The sequence below is a fragment of the Bubalus kerabau genome, chromosome 14 (assembly GCF_029407905.1).
Source record: "Bubalus kerabau isolate K-KA32 ecotype Philippines breed swamp buffalo chromosome 14, PCC_UOA_SB_1v2, whole genome shotgun sequence".
Taxonomy (NCBI): domain Eukaryota; kingdom Metazoa; phylum Chordata; class Mammalia; order Artiodactyla; family Bovidae; genus Bubalus; species Bubalus kerabau.
In genome coordinates, this window is record NC_073637.1 from 34162250 (window position 1) to 34188761 (window position 26512).

Below are 26512 nucleotides of genomic sequence, written 5' to 3' on the forward strand. Positions count from 1 at the left end.
TGGACAGAGGAGCCTGGTGGGCTGCAGTCCATGGGGTCGCTAAGAGTCGGACACGACTGAGTGACTTCCCTTTCACTTTTCACTTTCATGCATTGGAGAAGGAAATGGCAACCCACTCCAGTGTTCTTGCCTGGAGAATCCCAGGGATGGGGGAGCCTGCCATCTATGGTGTCGCACAGAGTTGGACACGACTGAAGCAACTTAGCAGCAGCAGCAGAGAAAGCTTCTAGTTTCTCACCATTATGTATAATACTGGCTCTAAGTTTTTAAATACAAACTGTGGAAAATAATTCAAGAGGTGGGAATACCAGACCACCTTACCTGCCTTCTGAGAAATCTGTATGCAGATCAGGAAGCAACAAGTTAGAACTGGACATGGAATAGCAGACTGGTTCCAAATAGGAAAAGAAGTATGTCAAGGCTGTATATTGTCACCCTGTTTATTTAACTTCTATGCAGAGTACGTCATGCAAAATGCCAGACTGAATTAAGCACAAGCTGGAATCAAGATTGCCAGGAGAAATATCAATAACCTCACATATGCAGATGACACCACACTTATGGCAGAAAGCGAAGAATAACTAAAGAGCCTCTTGATGAAAGGGAAAGAGGAGAGTGAAAAAGTTTGCTTAAAACTCAACATTCAGAAAACTAAGATCATGGCATCCAGTCCCATCAGTTCAGTTCAGTTCAGTTCAGTCACTCAGTCATGTCCGACTCTTTGCGACCCCATGAGCTGCAGCATGCCAGGCCTCTCTGTCCAACACCAACTCCCAGAGCCTACCCAAACTCATGTCCATTGAGTCAATGACGCCAATCAACCATCTCATCCTTTGTCATCCCCTTCTCCTGCCTTCAGTCTTTCCAGCATCAGGGTCTTTTGAAATGAGTCAGCTCTTTGCACCAGGTGGCCAAAGTCTTGGAGCTTCAGCTTCAACATCAGCCCTTCCAATGAACACCCAGGACTTATCTTCTTTAGGATGAACTGGTTGGATATCCTTCCTGTCCAAGGGACTCTCAAGAGTCTTCTCCAACACCACAGTTCAAAAGCATCACTTCTTCTGCACTCAGCTTTCTTTATAGTCCAACTCTCATATCCATACATGGCAAATAGATGGGGAAACAGTGGCTGACTTAATTTTTTTGAGCTCCCAAATCACTGCAGATGGTGATTGCAGCCATGAAACTAAAGGACGCTTACTCCTTGGAACAAAAGCTATGACCAACCTAGACAGTATATTAAAAAGCAGAGACATTACTTTGCCAACAAAGATCCATCTAGTCAAAGCTATGGTTTTTCCAGTAGTTGTGTATGGATGTGAGAGTTGGACTATAAAGAAAACTCAGCACAGAAGATTTGATGCTTTTGAACTGTGGTGTTGGAGAAGACTCTTGATAGTCCCTTGGACTGCAAGGAGATCCAACCAGTCCATCCTAAAGGAAATCAGTCCTGAGTATTCATTGAAAGGACTGATTCTGAAGCTGAAACTCCAATACTTTGGCCACCTGATTCGAAGAACTGACTCATAGGAAAAGACCCTGGTGCTGGGAAGGATTGAAGGTGAGAGGAGAAGGGGATGACAGAGGATCAGATGGTTGGATGACATCATCAGCTCGATGGACACAAGTTTGAGCAAGCTCTGGGAGTTGGTGATAGATGGGGAGGCCTGGCGTGCTGCAGTCCACGGGGTTGCAGAGAGTCAGACATAACTGATCGACTGAACTGAACTGAAGCTTTTAAAAGACTTTTTATAATGTTGAGGACATTCTCCTTTATTCTTAGTTTGCCAAGAGCAATTTTTGTGAATGGCTGTTAGATTTTGTCAGCCTCCTCTCATGCATCTATTGATAGGATTATATGATTTTTCTTCTTATACTATTGATGGCTTACATTAATTGATTTTCAACGTTGAACCAACTTTGCATACCTGGAATACTCCCATTTTCCAATGGTTTATAGTTTTTTTTATACACTTTGGATTTTATTTGTTAAAATTTTGTTTAGGATTGTTGCATCTAATTTATGAGTGATATTGGTGTCATTTTCCTGTGAGATCTTTGTCTGATCTTGCTATTAGGGATGCTGACCTCACAGAACAAGTTAGGAGGTATTTCCTCTACTTCCGTCTTCTGGGAGAGACTCGAAGAATTGATGTAATTTTTCCTTTAACTGTTTGATAGAATTCACCAGTGAACTTGTTCAGTCTGATGCTTTGTATTTTAGAAGGTTTATAAATATTGATTCAGTTCCTTTTATAGATAAAGTCCTATTTAAATTGTATTTCTTTTTGTGTGAATTTTGGCAGGTCATGTCTGTCAAGGAATTGATCCATTTCATTTAAGTTATCATTTGCAGTCATAACATTTTTCATAATATTCCTTTATTATCCTTTTTATGTCCATGCAATCTCTGTTGGTGTCCTGTTTTTCATTTGTTATTAGCTTTATTTACTTTTGCAAAGAACCAGCTTTTGGTTTTGTTGAGTTTTGGTGTTGATTTTATGTTTTAAATTTTGCTGATTTCTTCTCTAATTTTTATTATATTTTTTCCCCCTTTTTCTGACTTTGGATTGTTTGCTCTTCTTTCCTAAGTGAAAGCTTAGATTATTGATTTAAATCTTTTCTAATGTATACTTTCAATGCTATAAACTTACCTCTGAGTTCTTCTTTTGCTGCTTCTTAGAAATTTTGGTGAGTTGTATTTTCATTTTCTTCAAAATATTTTATATCTCCTGAGATTTCTTACTTGACCCATGTGTTATCTAGAAGTGTATTGTTTAATATCCATGCATTTTGGGGTTTTCTAACTATCTATTATTGATTTTTAGTTTAATTAGTTCCATTGTGGTCAGATATTGTATGATATCTATGTTTTTAGGTGTGTTACAATGTGTTTTATTGCCCAGAATATGGTCTATTTTGGCGAGTTTTCCATGTGAGCTTGAGAAGAATGTACTTTCTGCTGTTGTTGAGTTCAGTTCAGTTTCAGATCAGTTGCTCAGTCATGTCCAACTCTTCGCAACCCCATAGACTGCAGCACACCAGGCTTCCCTGTTCATGGCCAGCTCCCAGAGTTTGCTCAAACTTATGTCCATTGAATCAGTGATGCCATCCAGCTGTCTCCTCCTCCGTTGTCCCCTTCTCCTCCTGCCTTCAGTCTTTCCCAGCATCAGGGTCTTTTCCAGTGGGTCAGCTCTTCTCATCAGATGGCCAAAGTATTGGAATTTCAGCTTCAGCATCAGTCCTTCCAATGAACATTCAGGACTGATTTCCTTTAGGATTGAATGGTTGGATCTTCTTGCAGTCCAAGGGACTCTCAAGAGTCTTCTCCAACACCACAGTTTGAAAGCATCAGTTTTTCGGCTCAGCCTTCTATAAAGAAGTTGGACCATAAGGTCCAACTCTCCCATCCATACATGACTACTGGAAAAAAACCACAGCTTTGACTATATGGACCTTTGTTGGCAAAGTAATGTCTCTGCTTCTTAATATGCTGTCTAGGTTGGTGATAGCTGTTGTTGGATATAGTTATTTTATATCCAGCCAATTGATAATGTTGTTGAGTTCAGTTGTATACTTACTGATTTTCTGCCTACTAGATATTTCCACTTCTGATTAAATATTAAGTCTCCAACAATGACTGTGGACTCGTTTATTGTTCGTGACAGTTCTATCAGTTTTTGTCTCATGTATTTAGATGCTCTTGTTAGATACATACAGGTTAAGCATTGTTATGTCTTCTTGGAGAATTGATTATCTTTGAGAACTCTTCTTGCTTTTGAGGTCTGCTCTGTCAGAAAATAATATGGCTTCTCCCACTTTATTTTGATTAATGTTAGCATGGTATATATTTTACCATCCCTTGGCTCTCAGTCTATGTGTGTTTTTATATTTATCATGGGTTTCTTTTAGATAACATATAGTTGGATCTTGTTTTTTGATCCAGGCAATAAAATGTGTTAATTGGAAAATATACATAACTCGGTGAATTGCTATTAAAAAATCTACAACAGCAAGCATGGATAAAAGGCCCTTCATATTGCAGGATAGATCAATGGGTTTTAACAAAGCAGAGTACAAGAAGTTCACTGATATGATGTCATATTCCACATCATGACTACCTTTAAGAAACTATCACTTACTGAATTTTGATGTTGTTTTAAAGAAGAATATTCACAATGCACTGAAAATGTTCTAGAAATGAACATAGTTTTTCCTTTTCCAACTCTGATTGAAAATGTTTCCAGGGATTCCCTGGTAAAGAATCCACCTACCAATGCAGGAGACACGGGTTCCATCCCTGATCTGGGAGGATCCCACATGTTGTGGAGCTACTAAGCCTGTGTGCCACAACTATTGAGCCTAATTCCTAGAGCCTGGGATCTGAAACTTCTGAGCCCACATTATGCAATTGCTGAAGCCTGAGTTCCCTCGAGCCCATGTTGTGCAACAAGAGAAGCCCATACACTGCAACTAGAGAGTAGCCCCTGCTTGTGGAAACTAGAGAAAAACCTGCACAGCAACAAAGACTCAGCCCAGCCAAAAGTAAAAATAAATAAATACATTTAAAAAATAGAATGTTTCCAAACAACGTGTCACAACACATTGAAGCATATGAGCATCCAGATGTCTTCTATTAAGCCAGACATTAAAGAAATTTGCATTCCTATGAAACAGTACCATACTTCTCACTGAAATTTTTTAGGAAAAGATAGCTGTTTTTCTTAAAAGTATGTTAGATATGTTAACATATAATTGGTTTATAATTGTTAATTTAAAATAAATTTATACATGATTTTCTGGATAACAAATAATAAAATTTTTCTTAGTTTTAGTTTCTAACATGTTAAATATTGATAGATATGTTACACAAATAAAAGCTCTTTACAGTTCTCCATCATTTTTAAGAATGTATAGGAGTCCAGAGGCTAAACCATTTAAGAATCACTGCCAAGAACAATGCCTTGCATGCAAATTAAATATAATATTGTAGCATTTTGGCTAGTAGTTAATATTTATAATACATGCATGATATGTATTTAAATTTACAGATATTAACACCACAATATGCATGTCTGTTACTTTTTTCCACGGTAAAGGAAGGAGTCCTACTTCAAAATTGGAATCAGTGGGTCTTCAGGCAAAAATGAGATCCAGTGGAGTGGAAAATTTATGAAGGGTTCACCAAAGTATATTAAGGGAACATAAAATGTAACTTGGATGAATTGAGCTAGTATTTTCTAGCTTAAAAAAAATATATACGCTTCTTTGGTTCAAATCCACCTCCTTTTCTCAGCAAAACTTTAAATACCTTTAAACCTCTGTGGCTACCAACTCCATTTTCTTATTCTCTATTTATCCTGTACCCATTCCTTTGGTTGCGCCATGGTCAAGATCACCAGTGACCCACCTTGTGTTGTCAAGTCACATATCTGTTCGTACTTAGAATTCTCTGCACTGTTAAAGCAATTGACTACTTCTTTCCTGAAACCCTCTCTCTATTGGCTTTTGTGACACTGCACTCCTCTGATTTTGCTCCTGCTTTCCTGGCTTCTTTGGTTTCTCTTCTTTTACTTGACTTGTAAATGTTAGAATGCTCTCAAGGTTCTGTTCTGGGGCCTTTTTCCTTCTCTGCCTACATATTTTCTCCAATGAATAGGAGCCAGCTGTCTCTTCTCTCTTCCTTGAGTTATGAAGACTGTCCCTGAGTTACATCTTCCTGCCAGTAGCATCAACCCTTTAACTTTAGCTTCAATCTCCCTTTGGAAAAAAGATCAGTACAGCTGACTCCCTACTTGAGATTTCTACATTGGTGTCCAGTAGGCATCTCAAACTCAACATGGCTAGAACAAACTCTGATTCTCCCACTCCAACAGCTACTCCCCCTTCTGACTTCTCTGTTCCAATTAAATGGTGCCACGGTCAACCAGGAGTTCAAAGCAAACTCCAATGGCAAGCCTTTTTCTTTTCTTTAAAAAAAAAAAAAATTTTACTTGGCTGTGTCAGATCTTAGTTGCAGCATGTAGAATCTAGTTTCCTGACCAGTGATCGAACCTGTGCCCCTGCATTGGGAGAGTGTGGAGTCTTAGTCACTGGACCACCAGGGAAGTCCCAAGCCCTTTTCATTTATTTAGAGTTTTGTCTTTCTCTCAGGAAGACAAAACAAAACACTATCTTCCAAAAACTTTTGATGTTGTACTCTTAAGTTAAAGAGGTAAAGGAAATATTTGGTCTTATTTTTTCCACCTATTTTCATTAAATGAAAATACGTTTTCCCTGCAGTAGCACAGCTGCTCTTTAAATTTTCCCTTTTCACCTTCATATGTAAAATTTATACATCTCTATTCATATTGAATAGCCACAATTTCAAGGTGACAGGTTAATACTAAGATCATTCTGAATGCAGAATATTTATAGGAGTAATAAGGTTTAATGCTTATATGATATGAAACTCAAATTGGCATCAGGTATCTGGAATTAAAAGTGTGAACTGTTAAAAATCTGTGTGACTTTGGAGGGTGATTTGTGTGTGCGTTACTGATGAAAAGAGGGAGAAAGACAAAAAGAGAAAGATTATAATTTAGTACACTGAAATGATAAGATAAGCAAATGCATTCTGAGATAAAACTCATTATGGACTTTACTTTTGAGCTGGTAGTGGCCCAGATGGACAGACAGGGATGAAGCTGGCATCTCCCTATTATATCTGAATGAGTTTTCTTCTTTCTTTTGATGATGTGGTAGCAAATTTGTGACTTCTTTTGCTTTCTTTAACTAATGTATGGCATTTAATATATTTTACCAAACTTGTTGAGAGGAAAACAATGTGAAGCAAATTGAAGAGAAGATAAGGCATTCTGAAACTCTTCAAGTCTTATACACATTGAAAAGTTTGAGGACCACTGGCATTAAAGCCATTTTCTGGTCCTTATTTTCCTTATATTTGTATCAGATTGAAGATGATCTAATTCCGATGAGATTCTGAATCACTGAGAATGAATGAATACAGAGATAAAACAACATACTAAATCTCATGTATTTTTGTGACTAGAATATTAATGCTGCCTTGAATGACAGGAGAATGATGAAATACCCCAATTACCAAAGTTTGAAAGGACTCTATAGATTCTGGTTATTAAAGTTTGATGCTGTAAACACATCATTTATCTTCAGAAAGGAAGACTTACACATTTTGTAGAAACTGTCAGTTTTCATGAATTTGCCCTCTCAAGAAGCATCTAAATTCTGCCTTCACTGCTATATAAGATGAGGCTCTTGGGAAACATAAATGCTTGGTTAGAAATGCTAAGAAGTTCCAGGTTTTGTTTCACATGCAGTTAAACAAAAAGTTCCATATTGTCACGGAGGATAAGAAGATAAAATGTCAGATAAAGATAGAGTTTACTTTATTAGGTTGTATGTTTCCTTTTGCCTCATAGTTTGATTCATGTCACTACTCCTTTCTTTAATTTGCTGGTTTCAGAATGTGACTGAGTTTAGTTTATGACGATAAGATTTATAAATGTAGAGGTGAAGTTTAAGTTTTGCTTGCACGAGAGCTTCTGTTTCCTGTGTGGTCAATATGAAATGTAAACTTGGTGGTCAGAGCATCATGCTGTTTCATGACTAAATGGGAAGAGCTAAGGAGCATTTTTGATAAAGGTATTGTTAAAAAAAAAAAAACGAAAATTGAAAATTAGGTTAACACTAATTAAAATGGGTATTAAAGCCAGAAAATTTGAAAATCTCTATCCATTGCCAATTATACCTAACTTTAGATAATATTTCAAAAGATTGTATTACAAATTTCTAATAAGAAAGTTAAGGTGTCATCCAATACTTTCTTATTCATTTTATTTAATTCAGCTGAATTCTTACATTGAGATGAGGCTGTTAGTACTGATGTGGCTTTGAAGTTATGGAATCTGAAACGTGAACCCACTGGATCAGGAATCAAGATGGTGCTGAAGCTAAAGCTAGGAGTGAGATCCTGCAGTTCAGTTGTTTTGTTCTTTTAGATGGTTTTGTTTTTCTCTTTACACAAGTTCTACAAAAGTTTAACATGCACACAGCCAGATATTCTGAAAATAAGAAAGTGTACAAAGGTCACTTTCCTACCACCTGGAAGTAATCACTATTTGCATTTTAGTGTGTGCCACATATTTTTCTTAGTATGAATGCACTCTGACATTATACATGTGTACACATATATGTGTGTATATATACACATATGCATATATATGTAAAAGTGTGTATGTATGTGTGCATCCAGTATGCTTAGTCATACTTCCACCAAACAATAGTTTACAGACATCTTTTTAAGACAGACATATGTATATATACTTTTCATCTCATTCCATTTCTGATTACACTTTTTCCCAGTATTCTGTAGTTTGCATGTACCATAATATATTAAACGATCCCCTTAATGATGAGCTTTTAAGTTGTTTCCCCTGTTTTTGCTTCTATAATCAATACATTGAAACCCCTTGTCTGAAAATTTTCTTAGGATAAATTCCAAGAGATAGAATTGCTGGGTTAAAGGAAACGCCCACTTAGAAATCTGAGATTTATACTAAGTTGTCCTCAGAAGTGTTATGTCATTTTGTATTGTTATTAGCAATGTCTTGAGGGTGATGATTTTGGAATATTATGAACAATCCTTTGTTTTGTTAATCTTTTAAATCTTTGTAAATATGGGATTCCTCTCAATGCGGGAGACTTGGGTTTGATCCCTGGGTTGGAAAGATCCCCTGGAGAAGGGAATGGTAATCCACTCCGGTATTCTTGCCTGGAAAATTCCATAGACAGAGGAGCCTTGCATGCTACAGACATTCTTACATTAATTTTCATTTGTTTGGTGGAGTATCTCCAGATTCCTTCCAGCTTCTGTGTGCCCTGACTTCGCAGGTAGTGGCTGGAGCTCTTAGGACAGATAAAGGAAGGAATGATCTCGCCTGGTCTTTAAGTAGTTAATGGACCTTGTTTTGAGGACCCAGACCAGATTTGCTGGATGGAAAATCATTTTTTTCCTTCTAAACATTTGTAAGGCCCAGTATAAATAACTCTTTTTTTTTTCTTTGTAAAAATAATAGCTTATTTCATCACGGGCTTAATGACCACCAGGAAGAGTCTAGATCTTTGAAATACTAATGAACTTATTTGCCTACCATAGGGCTTTAGAGAGCTCTGAACCTGATCCCAGAAATACAAAAACTCAAGGCAGGCAGGAGAGGATGGGAAATTCTTCCTTGTCTTCTTGAAAGTCTCTTTTTCTTTCTCCCTTCCTTCCTCACTCCCACAATCTCTCTCACTTGTAAAGGGATCCCTTTAGAATTTCTGGCCCTTTTGTTTTTATTAGAAGTCCCCTTTTGGCTAAATTTTGGTCCTTTGTGCTTCACAAGACTTAGATGTTTAGGCAACATTTGACTCTAAGTATCTTACTGCAGAACTTTGAGATCTTGGTAAATACATTTAATTCATATCCACATGATCACTTTTGGCCCTGTCCCAAACTGTAAAGGAAATATAATCCCCAGGTAGGAGAAACAAACAATGCACAAGGTTTCTGTCTTTTATTGATACAACAAAACTATTACACTTGATAGTTACTGGATTCTTATAAAAAAATAATTGATTCGGATCAACACTCAGTAACTTGATGAACCCCATGTTGTCTTCATAATATCTTTTCCTATTTCCTGCAGGCGTTCTTGCACCGGATGAACCAGTGCGCAGCATCGAAGCTTGACAAAAATGTAACAGAAGAAACCGTGAAGGTGAGGAGGTGCAGCTGGCCCTTGACCCCAGTACACGGTCCCCTCAGATAAAATGTCACCTGTGGGGTGTTACCTCAGGGCTTGTCCACTTCTCTCCAGTTCCAGTATAAGTTGTTTTTTTAAGTCTTTATTGAATTTGTTACAATATTGTTTCTGGTTTATGTTTTGTTTTTTTGGCCACTAAGCATGTGAGATCTTAGCTCCCTGACCAGGAATCGAACCCTCACCCCCTGCACTGAAAGGCAAAGAGTTAACCACTGGAATGCCAGGGAGTTCAGTTCAGTCGCTCAGCCGTGTCTGACTCTTTGCCACCCCATGGACTGCAGCACGCCAGGCTTCCCTGTCCATCACCAACTCCTGGAGCTTGCTCAAACTCATGTCCATCGAGTCAGTGAAGCCATCCAACCATCTCATCCTCTGTTGTCCCCTTCTCCTCCTGCCTTCAATCTCTCCCCGCATCAGGGTCTTTTCTAATGAGTCAGTTCTTTGCATCAGGTGACCAAAGTATTGCAGTTTCAGCTTCAGCATCAGTCCTTCCAAAGAATATTCAGGACTGATTTCTTTTAGGATGGACTGGTTGGATCTCCTTGCAGTCCAAGGGACTTTCAAGAGTCTTCTCCAACAACCACACTTCAAAAGCATCAATTCTTTGGTGCTCAACTTTTTTATGGTCCAACTCTCACATCCATACATGACTACTGGAAAAACCATAGCTTTGACCAGATGGACCTTTGCTGGCAAAGTATTGTCTCAATGAAACTATGAGCCATGCTGTGTAGGGCCACCCCACATGGACAGGTTATGGTGGAGAGTTCTGACAAAACGTGGTCCACTGAAGAAGGGAATGCAAACCACTTCAGTATTCTTGCCTTGAGAACCCCATGAACAGTATGAAAAGGCAAAAAGATAAGACACTGAAAGATGAACTCCCCAGGTTGTTAGGTGCCCAATATGCTACATATTGGGAACAGTGAAGAAATAACTCCAGAAAGAATGAAGAGATGGAGCCAAAGCAAAAACAACACTCAGTTGTGTAAGTGACTGGTAATGGAAATAAAATTCGATGCTGTAAAGAGCAGTATTGCTTAGGAACCTGGAATATTAGGTCCATGAAACAAGGTAAATTAGAAGTGGTCAAACAGGAGATGGCAAGAGTGAACATCGACATTTTAGGAATCAGTGAACTAAAATGGACTGGAATGGGTGAATTTAACTCAAATGACCATTATATCTACTACTGTGGGCAAGAATCCCTTAGAAGAAATGGAGTAGCCCTCATAGTCAACAAAAGAGTCCAAAATGCAGTATTTGGATATAGTCTCAAAAATGACAGAATGGTCTCTGTTCGTTTCCAAGGCAAACCATTCGGTATCACAGTAATCCTCGACCAGTAATGCTGAAGAAGCTGAAGTTGAACAGTTCTATGAAGACCTACAAGACCTTCTAGCACTAACACCCAGAAAAGATGTCTTCTTCATCATAGGGGACTGGAATACAAAAGTAGGAAGTCAAGATACCTACAGTAAAAGGCAAATTTGGCTTTGTCGTACAAAATAAAGCAGGGCAAAGGCTAATAGAGTTTTGCCAAGAGAACTTACTGTTCATAGCAAACACCTTCTTCCAACTACATAAGAGAAGACTCTACACATGGACATTACCGGATGGTCAACACCGAAATCAGATTAATTATATTCTTTGCAGCCAAAGATTGAGAAGCTCTATACAATCAGCAAAAACAAGACTGGAAGCTGACTGTCGCTCAGATCATGAACTCCTTATTGCCAAATTCAGACTTAAATTGAAGAAAATAGGGATAACCACTAGACCTTTCAGGTATGACCTAAATCAAATCCCTAACGATTATACAGTGGAATTGACAAACAGATTCAAGGGATTAGATCTGAAGACAGACTGCCTGAAGAACTATGGACGGAGGTTCATGACAGTGTACAGGAGGCAGTGTTCAAGGCCATCCCCAAGAAAAAGAAATGCAAAAAGGCAAAATGATTGTCTGCAGAGGCCTTACAAATAGCTGAGGAAAGAAGAGAAGCTAAAGGCAAAGGAGAAAAGGAAAGATATATCCATTTGATTTCAGAGTTCCAAAGAATAGCAAGGAGAGGAATGCCAGGGAAGTATCAGTGTAATGCCACAGAGTAAGTTCTGTGCCAGGCACCTGTGTGGATGACAGCGAGAAAACAAGAAAATAGGATTTGGGAAGAGAAATGGAGGGTTATGAGGATGGTGTAGAAGATGGGACTTTTTTTTTTTTTTTTGCCAGGACCTTGGAAGTGTTTGAAAGGAAGAAGAAAAATAACCTCAAGTCCAAAAACTTTCCAGTCTCTGAGGGGGAGGGAGCTGAACCGTGTGTGAGAGGATTACTGGAGGGGCCTGGAAGGCAGGATGTGGGCCATTGTGACTTCCAGGCTCTGACTCCTGAGGAACAAATGATTTGGATGGTCCATTGGTGCAGAAAATGTCCGCACAATACCTTCAGCTCACAAATGTATGAGCATTTCCTTTTAAACCATAGGGAAGGAAAATTGTGAAGAGTTTTGGGGAAAAAGCGGGGGTGGGGGGGGAGATAGTAAATGAGAATCCTGCTATAGTTGTTACTACTCATTTAAACTGTACATGTTTTCATTGATATTTATTTTGGATCCTAACTTGCCCTGTTATTTTACTGAAAATAAAAAGTCCCCATGAATTTTATAGGCATTTCTATTTCCCATTGAATTGAGTAATCACTTTTCTGTTCTCCTTACCATGGAGTATTTTATTAATAGTTTGGGTGCTTTTGGTTGCAAGCAAAAGATTGCTGTTACTCACAGGAACATGACAATACTTTGGCTCTCGTAGCAGTAACTTCTGCGGGCAGAGAAGTGCTTCCTCTAAAGCCAGCAAGTCTGGTTTTCTACCTGCCGCCCACTGTCATTTGTGGAATGGGACTGTCATGCTTGGATTCAGTCACTTCGGGTTGTCCTGAGAACCTGGATCAGGTTTTCGGTGGTTCCCAGAATTGTGTGGGAGGGGAGCGGACCTCCAGACAGAATGGGTGCTCTGCCAGCCTGGTGGGTGGGAAAGGGCAGCTCTCCACCAGTGTTCTCAACGTGGAGAGAAAATACTATGTTCCCATAGAATTTTTTTTCCAACTTGCCTCACTATTGCATTTACACATTTATTTACAGATGCTGTTCTCAAACATTGAGGATATCCTTGCAGTACATAAAGAATTCTTAAAGGTCGTGGAAGAGTGCTTACATCCAGAACCTAGCGCTCAGCAAGAAGTGGGAACCTGCTTTCTTCAGTTTGTAGGATCAATTTCTGTTTATTTTAAAAGCTTTTCCCCCTAGCATTTAAGGTTTCCCTTTTGGCAAAGTAGTATGTGGGAATTCAGCGTTAGAAGTAAAATCTGACACCAAAAAAAAAGTTTGGGGTCTTTTAAGGCCAGTGAAATCTTCCACTTAGAGCCAGAAAAGGGGAGGGGGCCTCTCATCATCCATTTTATTCAGTGCAGAATAAACAGGCTTTTCTTTTTTCCCAACGAGTTAGTTTTTCGCATCCGCTGTAGCTTTGAATTCTAATGAATATTCAGGCTGTCCATAATGAATGGATTTTTATGTTACTCTCAAACATGGAGCATTTCTCTTTTGAGGCAGAAAATCCTCACTCTTATAATGGTGTGATGAGCCTTGTGTTAGTCAAAATGTTCTCTTGTTCATTGACTTCTGACAAACCTGGAGATGAACAGACCTGGTCCCTCAAGGTACACACACGCTTGCATCTGAATTTTTCTCAGAGGCTTGTACGGAGCAGTGCAGAAGAAGAACAAGCCAGTCAGGACTCAGTTGTTTCAAATTGTATGTCATGCTTGTATGATCGTTTGCATTTCTTTACACATGATAGCTGAAATTATTTATGCAGTCGATTTGCAAGGTAAGAAGCCACCTGTATAGTGAAAATTGTTTTCAGAACTAAAGGGCATTCATACGGACAAAAGAAAAGTAGTGCTTCTATTTCTATCATTCTCCTGTTGCTAATTTTCAGAATACCCGTTGAAATCCATCTATTTATCAAAATGCTATACGATTAGTGTTCTGTTTAAAAATTTTGTCATTGAAATCCATTTTCATTTATTTTTTTTATTTCTAGTTAGTCTTTTATAAAGTAATGATGGGTAGTTTCTAGATCTATATATGTAGTGAGCAGACTCTGTACATGTTATTTTAAGTATCAGAAAATATTCCGTAAAAATAATTCTATGAAAGAGAGAGACTCCTTGAGTATAGGGAGATGACACTTTCCTTGGGTACAACTCTAAGTCACGTGTGTTTGTGTCCACTTAATCCAGACTGTTCCCCTTCATGAAGGAATGCAGATCTCCTGCCAGCTGGAGTGGTTGCTGGGTTACTGATTCCTGGGTTGCACATGGGAATCTTGCTCCCTGACATCCATTTCCTCAGTAACACACTATGAATCTGTCAGCCACGAATTTAGCTGAACTATTTCTGAAGTTTGTTTTCTTCTGGTTCATACCATCTCTTGAAATAAAGTCATTCAATCAATTTTCTTCTGGCTGTATAAAATAGCACTCAGTGTTTCTAAATGCATGTCTTAGAAATTTCAGAGGACACACTTCTCTTCTACTCTTTGATCACTACCTTTTCTGTGTCTTCCTCTTTTATTTGGATCACTTTGATAGATATTAATCATTGTCACTTGTAGAAAACCTTATAAATGGAAGAGAGCTTAGAGATCAGGGTGGTGTGACATTTCTCCTTTTAGGAAAGTATCCTTTCTGTAGCACCTATGAAGATTGTTCATCTTGCTTTTACTTGATCACTTTTAGTGATAACTCTAATTGTTGGAAAAATCGCTATATTAATCCAAAATCTGCCTGTCACTGCCCATCATGGCCTTTGCAGTTTGCACCCAGTGGTCCTAGTTTTGTGTTTCAGAGCTACAAAGATTTATAAATCCTTTATAATAAGTATGACAGCTATTTGAAAGTAGCTGCACTTCCTTACTAGAGAAGGCAGCGGCACCCCACTCCAGGACTCTTGCCTGGAAAATCCCATGGACGGAGGAGCCTGGTGGGCTGCAGTCCATGCGGTCGCTAAGAGTCGGACACGACTGAGCGACTTCACTTTTCCCTTTCATGCATTGGAGAAGGAAATGGCAACCCACTCCATTGTTCTTGCCTGGAGAATCCCAGGGACAGGGGAGCCTGGTGGGTTGCTGTCTATGGGGTCTCACAGAGTCGGACACGACTGAAGAGACTTAGCAGCAGCAGAAGCAGCAGCACTTCCTTACTTTTATATGCAAACAAGTATCTTTCTCTGAGATGACCTTTCAGATGTAACATCTTCAAGGTCTGTCATTATCTTAGTTGCTTGTTGCTGAATATCATTTACTTTGTCAATGCCCCTTTTAAACTGTCCAGATTGGTGCATGTGACCTGCAGGGCACTATGTCCTATTCCTCTGTGATCTGACACATGCTTTTCCTTCCACCAAAATACATTCTTCCCTCTCCCTGCTGGGGAATTGTAGATTCATCTCCCTGCTCTTGCCTGGATATGATATCGTTTCTAAAGCTGTAACTGAACCCTCCCAGTAAAGCTAAATGCTCTCTTGTCTGTAATCTGCTACCACTTGGTTCATTTACTTTTTTGTGTGTACATCATATTGGATTGTAATGAATATAAGTCTGTCCCCTTCCTAGATCCATCCCCTTCATGGATCAGAAAAAAATAAACATATTCCTATATACACACAGTATGGCTCTTGAAATTAAGTGTTTACTATAATAAAGTTTGTTCGTAAACATCACCTTTCATGTTTCAAAATGGCTAATAAAATGACTCTAATGTATTCTTGAATTTACAGAAAGACAAGTTTCGCATCTATGATGAATATTGTAGTAATCATGAGAAGGCACAGAAATTGCTCTTTGAACTTAACAAAATAAGAACAATCCGGACATTTCTTTTGGTAAGTATATATTTATGTGTCACCATATGCTGTTATTTGTTGATAGGTCCACTGAGAGTCAAGGAATAGCATCAGGGTAGTATTAGAACTGCTTGTGTGACATCTGTTTTTAACATATCCCTGCTACGGAGCTAGAGAGTCCTTTGAGAAATGTAAGAAGTGAGACTGTAAATCAACTGTACTTTAGTAAATGCATATAGTAATAAATTGAGTTGGCTGAAAAGTTTATTAAGTGTTTTCTGTTATATGGAAAAACCTGAATGAACTGTTTCGCCAGTCTGATATATACTCTTAAAATCACACACACACACACACACACACACACAAATGAAATGAATGAATGAAATGAAAAGAAGTGAGAGTTGGGAGAAGCTTGTTCATGGAGAAACACTGCCATGCCCTCTCCTGGTTGACGAGTTATGAGACCACAGGTTCTTAGTGAGAGAAGATGTTTATGCCCGAGTTCACCATTGCTTTTATATCCCTCCAGTCTCTAGAGTTTCATTTACTGCTGCTTAGAGAGCTCTAAGTAGGGCAGTGACAGGAAGGAAACACTTCATGGGGATGGTAGAAAAGAATTTTCAAGACTGACCTTTCTCCTACATATATTCTTTATTCATTGTTCATAAAAAGAGAAAAATCTGTGTTTAATTTCTTTAGGATAGTACAAAAAAATGCATACTTTGGCAGTTACTTAAACATCATAATTGCCAGTGAAAACCTCACTGTAAATAGAATTCAGTGATATTTAGCAAGCTGTGGAGTGGAGAGGCCATCTCCACCATCCGGTTTTAGAGCCTGGATCAGTTCATTTAAACTGAAAAATAGAATGCCTGTTTACAACTCATTTCCACTCCCACTGTTAGCTCCAGGAAATCACCGATTTGCTCTCCATCCCTCTAGGTTTGCCTTTTCTGGAGATTTCATATAAATGGAATATAATACAATACTATCTTTTAATGCCTGGCTTCTTTTGCTGACTAAAATGATTTTGAGGTTCATCCTTATTATAACATGTATCCATACTCCATTCATTGTTATTGCTGAATAATATTCCATTGTGTTTTGTTTATCCATTTGCCAGTTTATGAATAATGGGTCAATGATTGACTGTGGTAATGGTGGGCCTTGAAGATCCTTGAAGTCATTTCGGAGAGAAAGATTTTTCTTAGTAAAGTCAGGATATGCCCAGTTTGGGCAGTTCTAAAGAATACTATTATGAATATTCATGTACAAGTCTGCGTGTGGATATACATTTTCATTCTCTTGGGTAAATACTTAGAGTAGAATTGCTGAAACAGTGAGTTTATGATCAGGTCTTTTCTTTTTTTAATAAATGCATCTTAACTTAGGAAGTCCTATTTCCCGAGGCTGGTTATCATTTTTTTGTTTGTTTTGTTTTTAGTAACTTGCCTGGATTGAATTTGAGAATCTGTGTCTTTTGTATACGCAGCTGCTGCCCCCGTCTTCACTCAGTTTTTGTTTTATAACTTAGTTTTTCCCTTTAGGCGTCACTCCTCTGACTTTTTAACTTAGTGGTCAGTTGGGAATTTGTCAGAGGTAAACTGAACATCACGATGCATCTGATTTCTGGATCTGTGTGGGAGTGTGGGGGGACACATTCACAGAGCAGGCAGTTTCCAACTCAGACCTGGGTTTTTCTTCTTAAGGGGCCATCATCTCATTTCTTCTCTGCACATACACAGGCTGACGTTTGCCCCAAGCAGGACCGGAGTCTCGGGCTAGCATAATTGTGAGCGTGCCCATTTTTCGTAGGCAGTGTGCTACGTTGCCAGCACTCCTGGGTGTGGGATTTTTGCCCTCTGCGGTCCCCTCTGATAGCTGGTTTCCAGTGCTACTGTGACCGGGCCACCATGCAGGATGAGCTGAGGATGACCCTGGTTGGCGGGGGTGGAGAAGAGGGGGAAGAAAGGGAAGAGCCCAGGCAAGAATGCCACCAAGTCCTCTGTTCTTACCTGAAGTTCAGCAGTTTTTCGTGAATAAACACTTCTCAATTTGTTGACTTTAGTTGATTTCTAGAGTCCTGAAATTGTTGTCCCCCCCTGCCCTCACAATTTGGTTTAGTATAACCGTTGTTTTGGGCTTCCCTGGTTGCTCAATGGTAAAAGAATCCTCCTGCAATGCAGGAGACACAGGAGATGGTTTGATCCCTGGGTCAGGAAGATCCTCTGGAGGAGGGCATGGCAACCCACTCCAGTATTCTTGCCTGGAGAATCCCATGGACAGAGGGGCCTGGAGGGCTACAGTCCATAGGGTTGCAAAGAGTTGGACATGGCTGAAACGACTTAGCATGCACACACGCATCAGTTGTTTGGGGGAAGAGAATTTACTGATCTCTTCTCTCTGGCATGGCCAGAGGAAGTTCCTGCACCTTTGGACTAATGGGGCTCCCTGTGAAGTCTCAGAACTCTGCTGTACCCCTCAGGGCACTCTGTTCTCAGCAGAGCTGGGTCTCCGCTACATATCCCAAGTCCCAGATGCTGCTGGTAGGAAGACCCTGGCTTTGATAGTTCTTGCCTTGGCACTAAGTGGACACTAATTATCTGGATAACTTTAGGAAATTCATTACATCTCTGGTGTCCTTTTCCTTACTCATTAAATAGGGATAATAGCAATCACCCTTTGGAAAACATTAAGGGTTTACAGATATGGGATGATGATGTTATAATTTTGGGTACTTGCATATGCCATCACCTGAGTAAGTTTTTAGGATTGGTGGACTCTCTGGGAGCTTATTTAGGAAATATATATATATGTTCTGTCTACATAAGTAGAGAGGTGACTCTCACAAGCCAGTCTAATAAGGACCTACTGTACAGCTCAGGGAACTCCACTCAGTTCTCTGTAATGACCTATATGGGAAAAGAATCTGAAAAAGAGTGGATCTGTGTATATGTATGATGGATTCACTTTGCTGTGCAGCAGGAACTAACACAACATTGTAAATCAGCTATACTCCAATAAAAAGTTTAAAAAGAAATAAAATGACAACCAACCTCAGCTGTTAAGAAGGGAGTTTGTAGTCAATGTAGGACTAATGGATAAGAAAATAAAAGCAGGTTGCTGCTACTTAATCACTCAGTTGTGTCTGACTCTCTGTGGCCCCATGGACTGTAGTCCACCAGGCTCCCCTGTCCATGGAATTCTCCAGAAAAGAATACTGGAGCAGGTTGCCATTTCCTACTCCAGGGTGTCTTCCTGACCCAGAGATCAAACACACGTCTCTTGTGTCTCCTTCATTGGCAAGTGAATTATTTACCACTGAGCCACCTGGGAAGCCCCAGTAGCAAGTTAGACAGTCATGAGTTGCTTAGGGTGCTTTAGCCCAGGGCTAGGTACAGGGGGTGGCTGCATGTATAAGGAGTGCTCACTCTATGGAAACACCGAAACATCACTGGAAGTAGAATGGTATGTAGATATGTTATTAATACATAGGATTCCTCTGGGGATAGTACCATAACAGGTGGAAAGAGTTATTTTGATGACCTGATTGCAAGAGGGGTTGAAACCCCTTAGAACAGGTTTGAATGGGACACTTATTTGCTGCTCTGTCTAAGGTTGCTGGTGAAGTGCAAGTCACGGAACTGGTTTTGCCCAGTTGGCTGCACAGATTGGAGCTGAACTCTGTTGCTCAAGGCAGTGGGGGCTGGAGGGGTGGGGGTGGGGTGGCATTGTTCTGCTTCCATCACTGTTCCTTTTATCTCCTTTCCTGCTCAGCACTCAGTCTCTCCTCTTGCTGAATGTAAGACTGTATTTTAAAAGATAGTGGTATACAGGTTATTAAGTTATCAGTATTGAGGAGCCCTTTTCTTCCTTTGTTGAATATTTATTATCTGCTTTCTCTGTGCCAGTCACCGTGATAGGTGCTGCAGAAACAGGTTTTGACATCAGTTTCAAAACTATTTTTTAGGGAATGCCCTGGCAGTCCAGTGGTTAGGAATTGGCATTTTCACTGCCAGGGCCCAGGTTTAATCCCTGGTTAGGGAACTAAGATCTCATGAGTCTTGTGGCACAGCCAAAAAAAGTTTGTAAAAATTTTTAAAATTAAAACCCTTGTTTTTTTTAAATTTTTTATATTGTCGCTGCAGCTTAAACACAGAATAAAGATGAAGTGCTTAAGAGGATCAAGTCTTTATCAGCATCGATTCTCTTGACTGTCACTTTTAGTAAACGGAAGCTGCTCCCATTTCATTTCAGTGTGATTGTTGGCTTTGAGTTTTCTTCTTTCATCTTGCCTCTGTGGAGATCATGTCTGACCTCCTTCTCTGAGACTGGCTGGCCAGTGTCATTGGTGAGGTATTACAGCTCAAAGTGGCTTAGAGATCACTGGATTAAAACTGGCCTGTTTAACAGAGAGGAAAATTAGAACCTTGAAATTGGTCCAGGTTGCATCACTTGCCAATGGCAGGGCATGGGGAGAACCCAGTCATCTTCAGGCCTGACCTTCTGCATCACTACACAACCTTTCCCTAAGCATGATGTATATATGCACGTGTGCATCTGTTTATTCATCCATCAGCACATCCATCCCTCCATCCATCCACTTATCCATCTCTCCATTAATTCATCCCTCCATCTCTGTTTATTTCTTTTTCTCAGCACATCTGTCCATCCACTCAACATCTCTCCATTAATTCATTCCTCCATCTTTTACTTTCTGTCTTCTTCCTCAGACTTCATATTCAGTTGGATATATGTGAATTCATTTTCAAGATAAAGACACAAAACACAGGTCTCTAAACTGAAATGCAAAATTATTTCCTTTCTCTCCTGTAAATTTTATTTGTAACTAAATGTGCTTTTCTCGGGCTTCCCCAGTGGCTCAGTGGTAAAGAATCTGACTGCAACGCAGGAGATGTGAGTTCAATCCCTGGGTCGGGAAGATCCTCTGGAGGAGGGTATGATAACCCACTCCAGCATTCTTGCCTAGAGAATCCCACGGACAGAAGGGCCTGGTGTACTACAGTCCATGGGGTCACAAAGAGTCAGACATGACTGAGCACGTACACCACATGCATTTCTCAGAGACAGAAGTTATATAGAGACATGCTTTCACAAGTTTTCAACAGAAAAGTTTATGAGAGAATCAGGCTTGAAAATATAATTCGTTGTCTGTATTTCCACCCCAGAACTGCATGCTGCTCGGAGGACGGAAGAACACAGATGTCCCTCTGGAAGGATACTTGGTAACGCCAATACAAAGAATATGCAAATACCCTCTACTTTTGAAGGTACTTTATGTGTTTTCTTCATTGTTGCATTTCTCTTGTATCTGTATATTTTTGCTGATGATCTTTTTAAAAATAAAAATTTTCTTTTAAATAGTCTGACATTCTAAAGAAAAAACAAATACAGTTATTGGGAAAAAATAGCTATTTTGTCACTAATTTATATAGAGAGTAGGGAACAAATGTCTGGGAATAGAGACTTTTTGTGCTCTTCATAAAAAAAAAAAATACTTGTTTGAGTTACCTTTAGTATAAACACATTAGTTCCAAGATAAATCCCATTAAGTACATTATGACCAGTTTATATAGCACTTTATTTTGTCTTCAGTAAACCTGCTGTTGTGATTTTTTTTCCTTTCCTCAACCATTGTTGACTTCTTGATGCTAATAAAGTTAAGGCTAAGTTATATAATTTCAGAGCCTGGTTTTTTCGGTCATTATTACAGGTAATGGAGTGGGTCACATGGGATAATAAATGATAGAACATGGAAAGACAGTTATAAGAAAACTCTGCCTCTGGAAGACAGGAAATGCCTATGATCGTAGATCCATGGCCTCATTACAAATGATCAAAAGTTGTATTATGGAAAACACATTGTAATGTACTAAATATTGTTCATAATATAAGGATATTGAATAGATTAGAATAGCAGTTCTGGAAAGGAATTTTTTTGGAAATGTGGCATCGGAATAGTCAGTTGGGGGTAGTGGTTGAGCATCTGAGTTCTGAGTTCAAGTCCTACGCCTTCTGCTTACTAGCTGCATGAGTGAGATTGTAATCTGACCTCTTAAAGGCATGGGTTTCATGTATGAAACAGAAATAATGATGATGATATGAAATTATAATAAATACCTAAAAGAATGTGTGTTTGTATATCTATGTATACATATATATCTATGTATACATAGATATACATACATATGTATTCATATACATAAAGGAGTACCTAATAATTGATTAAGCTATTTTATACAAATCATTTAGCATAGTATGCACTCCATAAATGTTAGCCGTTATTATTCATGTGTATTTGATTCTGATTTATTTTAATAAATTAACTACTTCTTAGTATCTAAATTAAAAAACAAACTCAGAAATGCTATGGATATATTAACTTGCATTCTTAATTGATTTACTTTTTGAGAAATAGATGTTATGAATTTGAACTAAAAATACATTTTTTCATTATAGTTTTTGTCAGTTGCATACATTAGATTTCAATGAAAATTTTCTTTGAGAAGGATTTCTTATTAAAAGAAAACAAGTGTAAATCACTTGGTTAGCTCACATAGAGAGAAGCTAGCACAGGGATGTCCAGGTCTGAGGAACTGTGGCACCGTCTTCAAGGAGTAGACAGCATTGACACAGATGTGACTCCCATCTTTCTGGTAGTCCCTTCTTACCTCTGATTTGGTGACAAATTTGCATGCATTCTCATCACTCCTCTTATTCCTACTCCTGGTTTTGGAATCCCGAGGATTTGTTTTAAGAATCAGAAGGGATGGTGATATTAAAAGAAAGATATCAAGTCATGTGGTTGTTCTAAATCAACTCATTTCTGACCAAGGATGACCTCAGGTGGCCTCAGAGATAGGAACATGGACATATCCTTGCTTTAGGAAGAAAGGTCAATTCAGAGCATCTACAAGTCATGGAGAAATGACATCTCTTTGCTTTTTGAAAAATTATCTTCACAGATAAACAGGAAAAAACTACTTGTGCAGTATATATATTGGTATTGATATTTTTCTCCTTTGTACCATCAACTGAAAAACTGAGCTGGTATTCTGTTTAATTTGGGATGGTTTTTATTTATTCATTAGAAAACATTAGGAGATTAGGCAGCGTTTTAAAGAAAAGATACCTTGGTCTTATTTGTAGAACTTGAAATGACTGGGTTGGCCAACCAGCACAGGGTTCCTAGCCAGTAACTGACAGATTATTACTGGTCATTTCTTTTGCTGTCTCACAGTATCTAAATTCATGTCTCAACTCCAGAGATCTCACTTGGCACAGGCCCATGGGAGCCCCCAATTGTAGCCTGTAGACTGCCTTCACCACTTCACATAATTTACAAGTAACTCTAAGACTTGAGGGTTTCTGGAGAAGCCTGCATCTCTCTTTTGTGGATTTGTGATCCAGCATAACTTTTTAAACCTGACCTTGGCAGTGATGTAATGTGGATCCTTTTGGTGCTGGTTCTGTCAAACAGAGTGTGAATATTTTGAATGCAGGGTCAAAGTTGATGGCAGAATTTTCAACAATAAAGAACATCAAGAGAGCATAACAACTGCATATTTTCCCACTGTGTTAAGAATTTAGAAAATTCTCTTCAAGATTTACCTCCGGATTTCTCTAATTGTGTTAGTTACATGATGATGGCAACGGTCGTAAGGAAACAAATGACTAATTAAAAAGCAGTGTGGTCACAGCTGTCTAGACAGTGGGTGAAGATGTTTAATTTTGTGCTTCTAAATAAGACCTTTTATAAGATTAAAGATTACTCTAGTTCTGATATCCTGAATGGAAAAAAAAAATAAAAAGAAAAAAGGAAAAAGCTATTGAAGGGTGTATAGAATTCATTGTAGAGAATAAACTGAGAGAGAAACAACCAAGTTGTTGGCAAAAACAGCATAAATTGCTCCTTTAATGATGGGGTATTGCAGAATTTATAAATTACTTGTTTTTTCTAGAATATAAGACATTTAAAAAATTTGCTTTGTTTATGACACTTTTTTATAGTTTCTCAAAAAGTGTTAGAAAGTAAGGGACTTAAATTATTTTTTAAATTATAGGATATTTTTGTTTGATGGTTTACCATTCTTTTTTTTTTTTTTCTTTTTCTTGCAGTGTAAGTTTTCTTTTTTTTTTAATTTTTTTTTAAATTTTATTTTATTTTTAAATTTTACATAATTGTATTAGTTTTGGAATCAACATATAAAGAAGTCCTCGTTTTGGAGCTCAAGTCAAACATAAAAATTATAAAAACTTATAAATCATATTAAAAAATTACATGCTGTAGGTGAGATATTTGATAGTTTGAAAGGAGATATCTAATTTAGTTTTTAAAAACAACTTCATTTTAAGGGAAAATTTAAAGTGACTCTGGGGTATGTAGGTGCTGACACTTACTTGTTCAGTGCTTTTTTCTGGGTCTTGATCTTGGTGGAGTTTGTGATGTCACTTCTGAAAGTGGCTCTCACGATCCTTGCAGTTTTCATTTCCTGATCAGTCTGAACCTGCTGTCCCAGAAAGCTGAAGATCAAAGGGCGATTTGTTTTTTGTGTATAAACAGGAGTTGCTTAAGCGGACTCCAAGGAAACACAGTGACTATGCAGCACTCATGGAAGCTCTCCAAGCCATGAAAGCCGTCTGTTCCAACATCAACGAGGCCAAGAGACAGATGGAAAAGCTGGAAGTTTTAGAGGAGTGGCAGTCTCATATTGAAGGCTGGGAGGTACAGTCATCGGACTCAACAATTGATCTTAAAATAGTTTTGTTATGTCTTATGCTGTGCGTAGTATTACTGGCATTGGATGGAACCGAACCATAAATGGTCCTTTTTCTAGACAATGGTAGAGGCTCTAACTAGTTCCAAAAAGTGCTGTCATTATTCTTTTTAAATATCTTTAGAGGGGTGGTTAATTGACTTAACTTCAACCTGAAAGCTTTGCGGTAGAGCCGATCACAATGGTGTATGTATATCATAAACTTTGATAGCTCAGTGTTTGTGCAGTGTGATAATCTTTTCTCCAGTCTTAACTTCGGTTAGTTGCCCATAACCATAGCCTGAGTCCTGGAGAGAGAAAGATTCCAAACCTGTGCTCTGATATTATTATTTTCAGACTCTAAACTAGGTATTTCATGGTGAATGTTATTCTATTTCATCTCTCTAAATTTGAATTTTGAAGATGAAGGAGCTGGCTGTGACATGATTTTTAAGGTGCACTCAAGATGAAAAATTTTATGGTTTCATGATTCACTAAAGAAAGATTTTTTGAAATGACAAAAAATCCAATGAAGAGTGATATTCAGAATCTGTAATATGTTTGCAACTATAGTAATTTTGATTGTCAGTTCATGCAGTTGGAGCTCTGTATTACTTTGTGTGCTTAGTCGCTCAGTTGTGTCTGACTCTTTGTGACCTCATGGACTATAGCCCACCAGGCTCCTCTGTTCATGGGATTTTCCGTGCAAGAATACTGGAGTGGATAACCATTCCTTTCTCCAGGGGATCTTTACTACCCAGGGATCAAACGTGGGTCTCCTGCATTGCAGATGGATTCTTTACCATCTGAGCCACCAAGGAGAGCCCATATATTACTTTAGCACTGTAATAAACTATAATAAACTGGGCTTTCCTGGTGGTTCAGTGGTAAGAATCTGCCTGCCAATGTAAAAGACATAGGAGACGCAGGTTTGATCCCTGGTTTGGGAAGATCCCCTGGAGAAGGGAGTGGCTACCCACTCCAGTATTCTTGCCTGGTGCATTTCATGGACAGAGGAGCCTGCTGGGCTACAGTCCCTGGGGTTGCAAAAGAGTTGCATACAACTTAGCAACTCAACAGCAACAACAAAAGAATAAACTAAATTTTTTTCTTTAAATTGACTTAATTTAGATGATCAAGAGCTTTCAACTAGGATAATTTCTTATTGTTATAAAGTAAGCAATTGAGATAATATTTTTAAAGTGTAAGAAGATTTAAAATGTTCACACACCAGTATTATCACACAAATCCAAGGGGGTTATTTTTATCTTTAGGGCTTTATAATTAACTAATTTGTTTTTTATCTTCAATTTGTTGGTTTCTATTTAGACCTAACCTATATCCTTTCAGATTTGCAAAGAAACCTCAAACACTGACCCCAGGGAATGCTCCTATTTGTCTATTCTCACCATGAATCTTTTAAAATGCTAACTGGGATCTGACTTCTCTTCTTCCTTGTCTATATTCTTTCATTTCAAGTATTCAGGGTCACTCTTATTTCAGCATGAATGCTACTTATTTCAATCAGTTTAAATGGTTGTGTATATTACAGTTGATTCATGATAATTCTTTTCTTGAAAACAGTTGTCCTGCTGGGTTGAGAAAAATGGAGGAAAGTTTGCTTTGCCATTCTGTTGTCACTCACACATTGGAAGAAACACCAAACTTGCTTTAAACTGCAGGATTTGTCAGTGACTTCTGCCAGGACTTTGACCAAAATAAAACCTTCATAAGACTCTTTTCAGTTCTCTCGGGAAATGGAATCTGTCATAATTTTGTTTCTTCTTCCTGTGTATCCTAAAAATTGGAGCTCCTTCAGAAATGAGAGATTCCTTTAAAAGTGTTGCTATTTCTTGCACTGTTCAGGGTCAGTTAACAACTCAGAGGAATAAGGCTGTGTGGTCCATACTGTGTCCTTCGTAGCCTCAACAGTGGCTGTCCCAGCCTCACCCACTTCGGTGGGCTTATAGAACTTGCAGTGGGAGAGACAAATGGAACCGGGGGA

The 26512-nt window shown here is 38.6% G+C and overlaps 1 protein-coding gene across 2 annotated transcripts in view; it reads left to right on the forward strand.

Moving 5' to 3' along the window:
• PREX2 (phosphatidylinositol-3,4,5-trisphosphate dependent Rac exchange factor 2) overlaps window positions 1-26512 on the forward strand; it is a 787616-nt gene that overhangs the window by 542726 nt on the left and 218378 nt on the right. Inside the window, exons 2-6 of one of the 2 annotated variants that reach the window (XM_055546191.1) lie at window positions 9708-9779; window positions 12965-13087; window positions 15665-15769; window positions 20920-21021; window positions 24315-24476. In XM_055546191.1, the coding sequence (XP_055402166.1) occupies window positions 9708-9779; window positions 12965-13087; window positions 15665-15769; window positions 20920-21021; window positions 24315-24476 (564 nt within the window). Of the gene's footprint in view, window positions 1-9707; window positions 9780-12964; window positions 13088-15664; window positions 15770-20919; window positions 21022-24314; window positions 24477-26512 lie in introns of those variants that run through there. The other variant, XM_055546192.1, reaches the window with a different exon arrangement.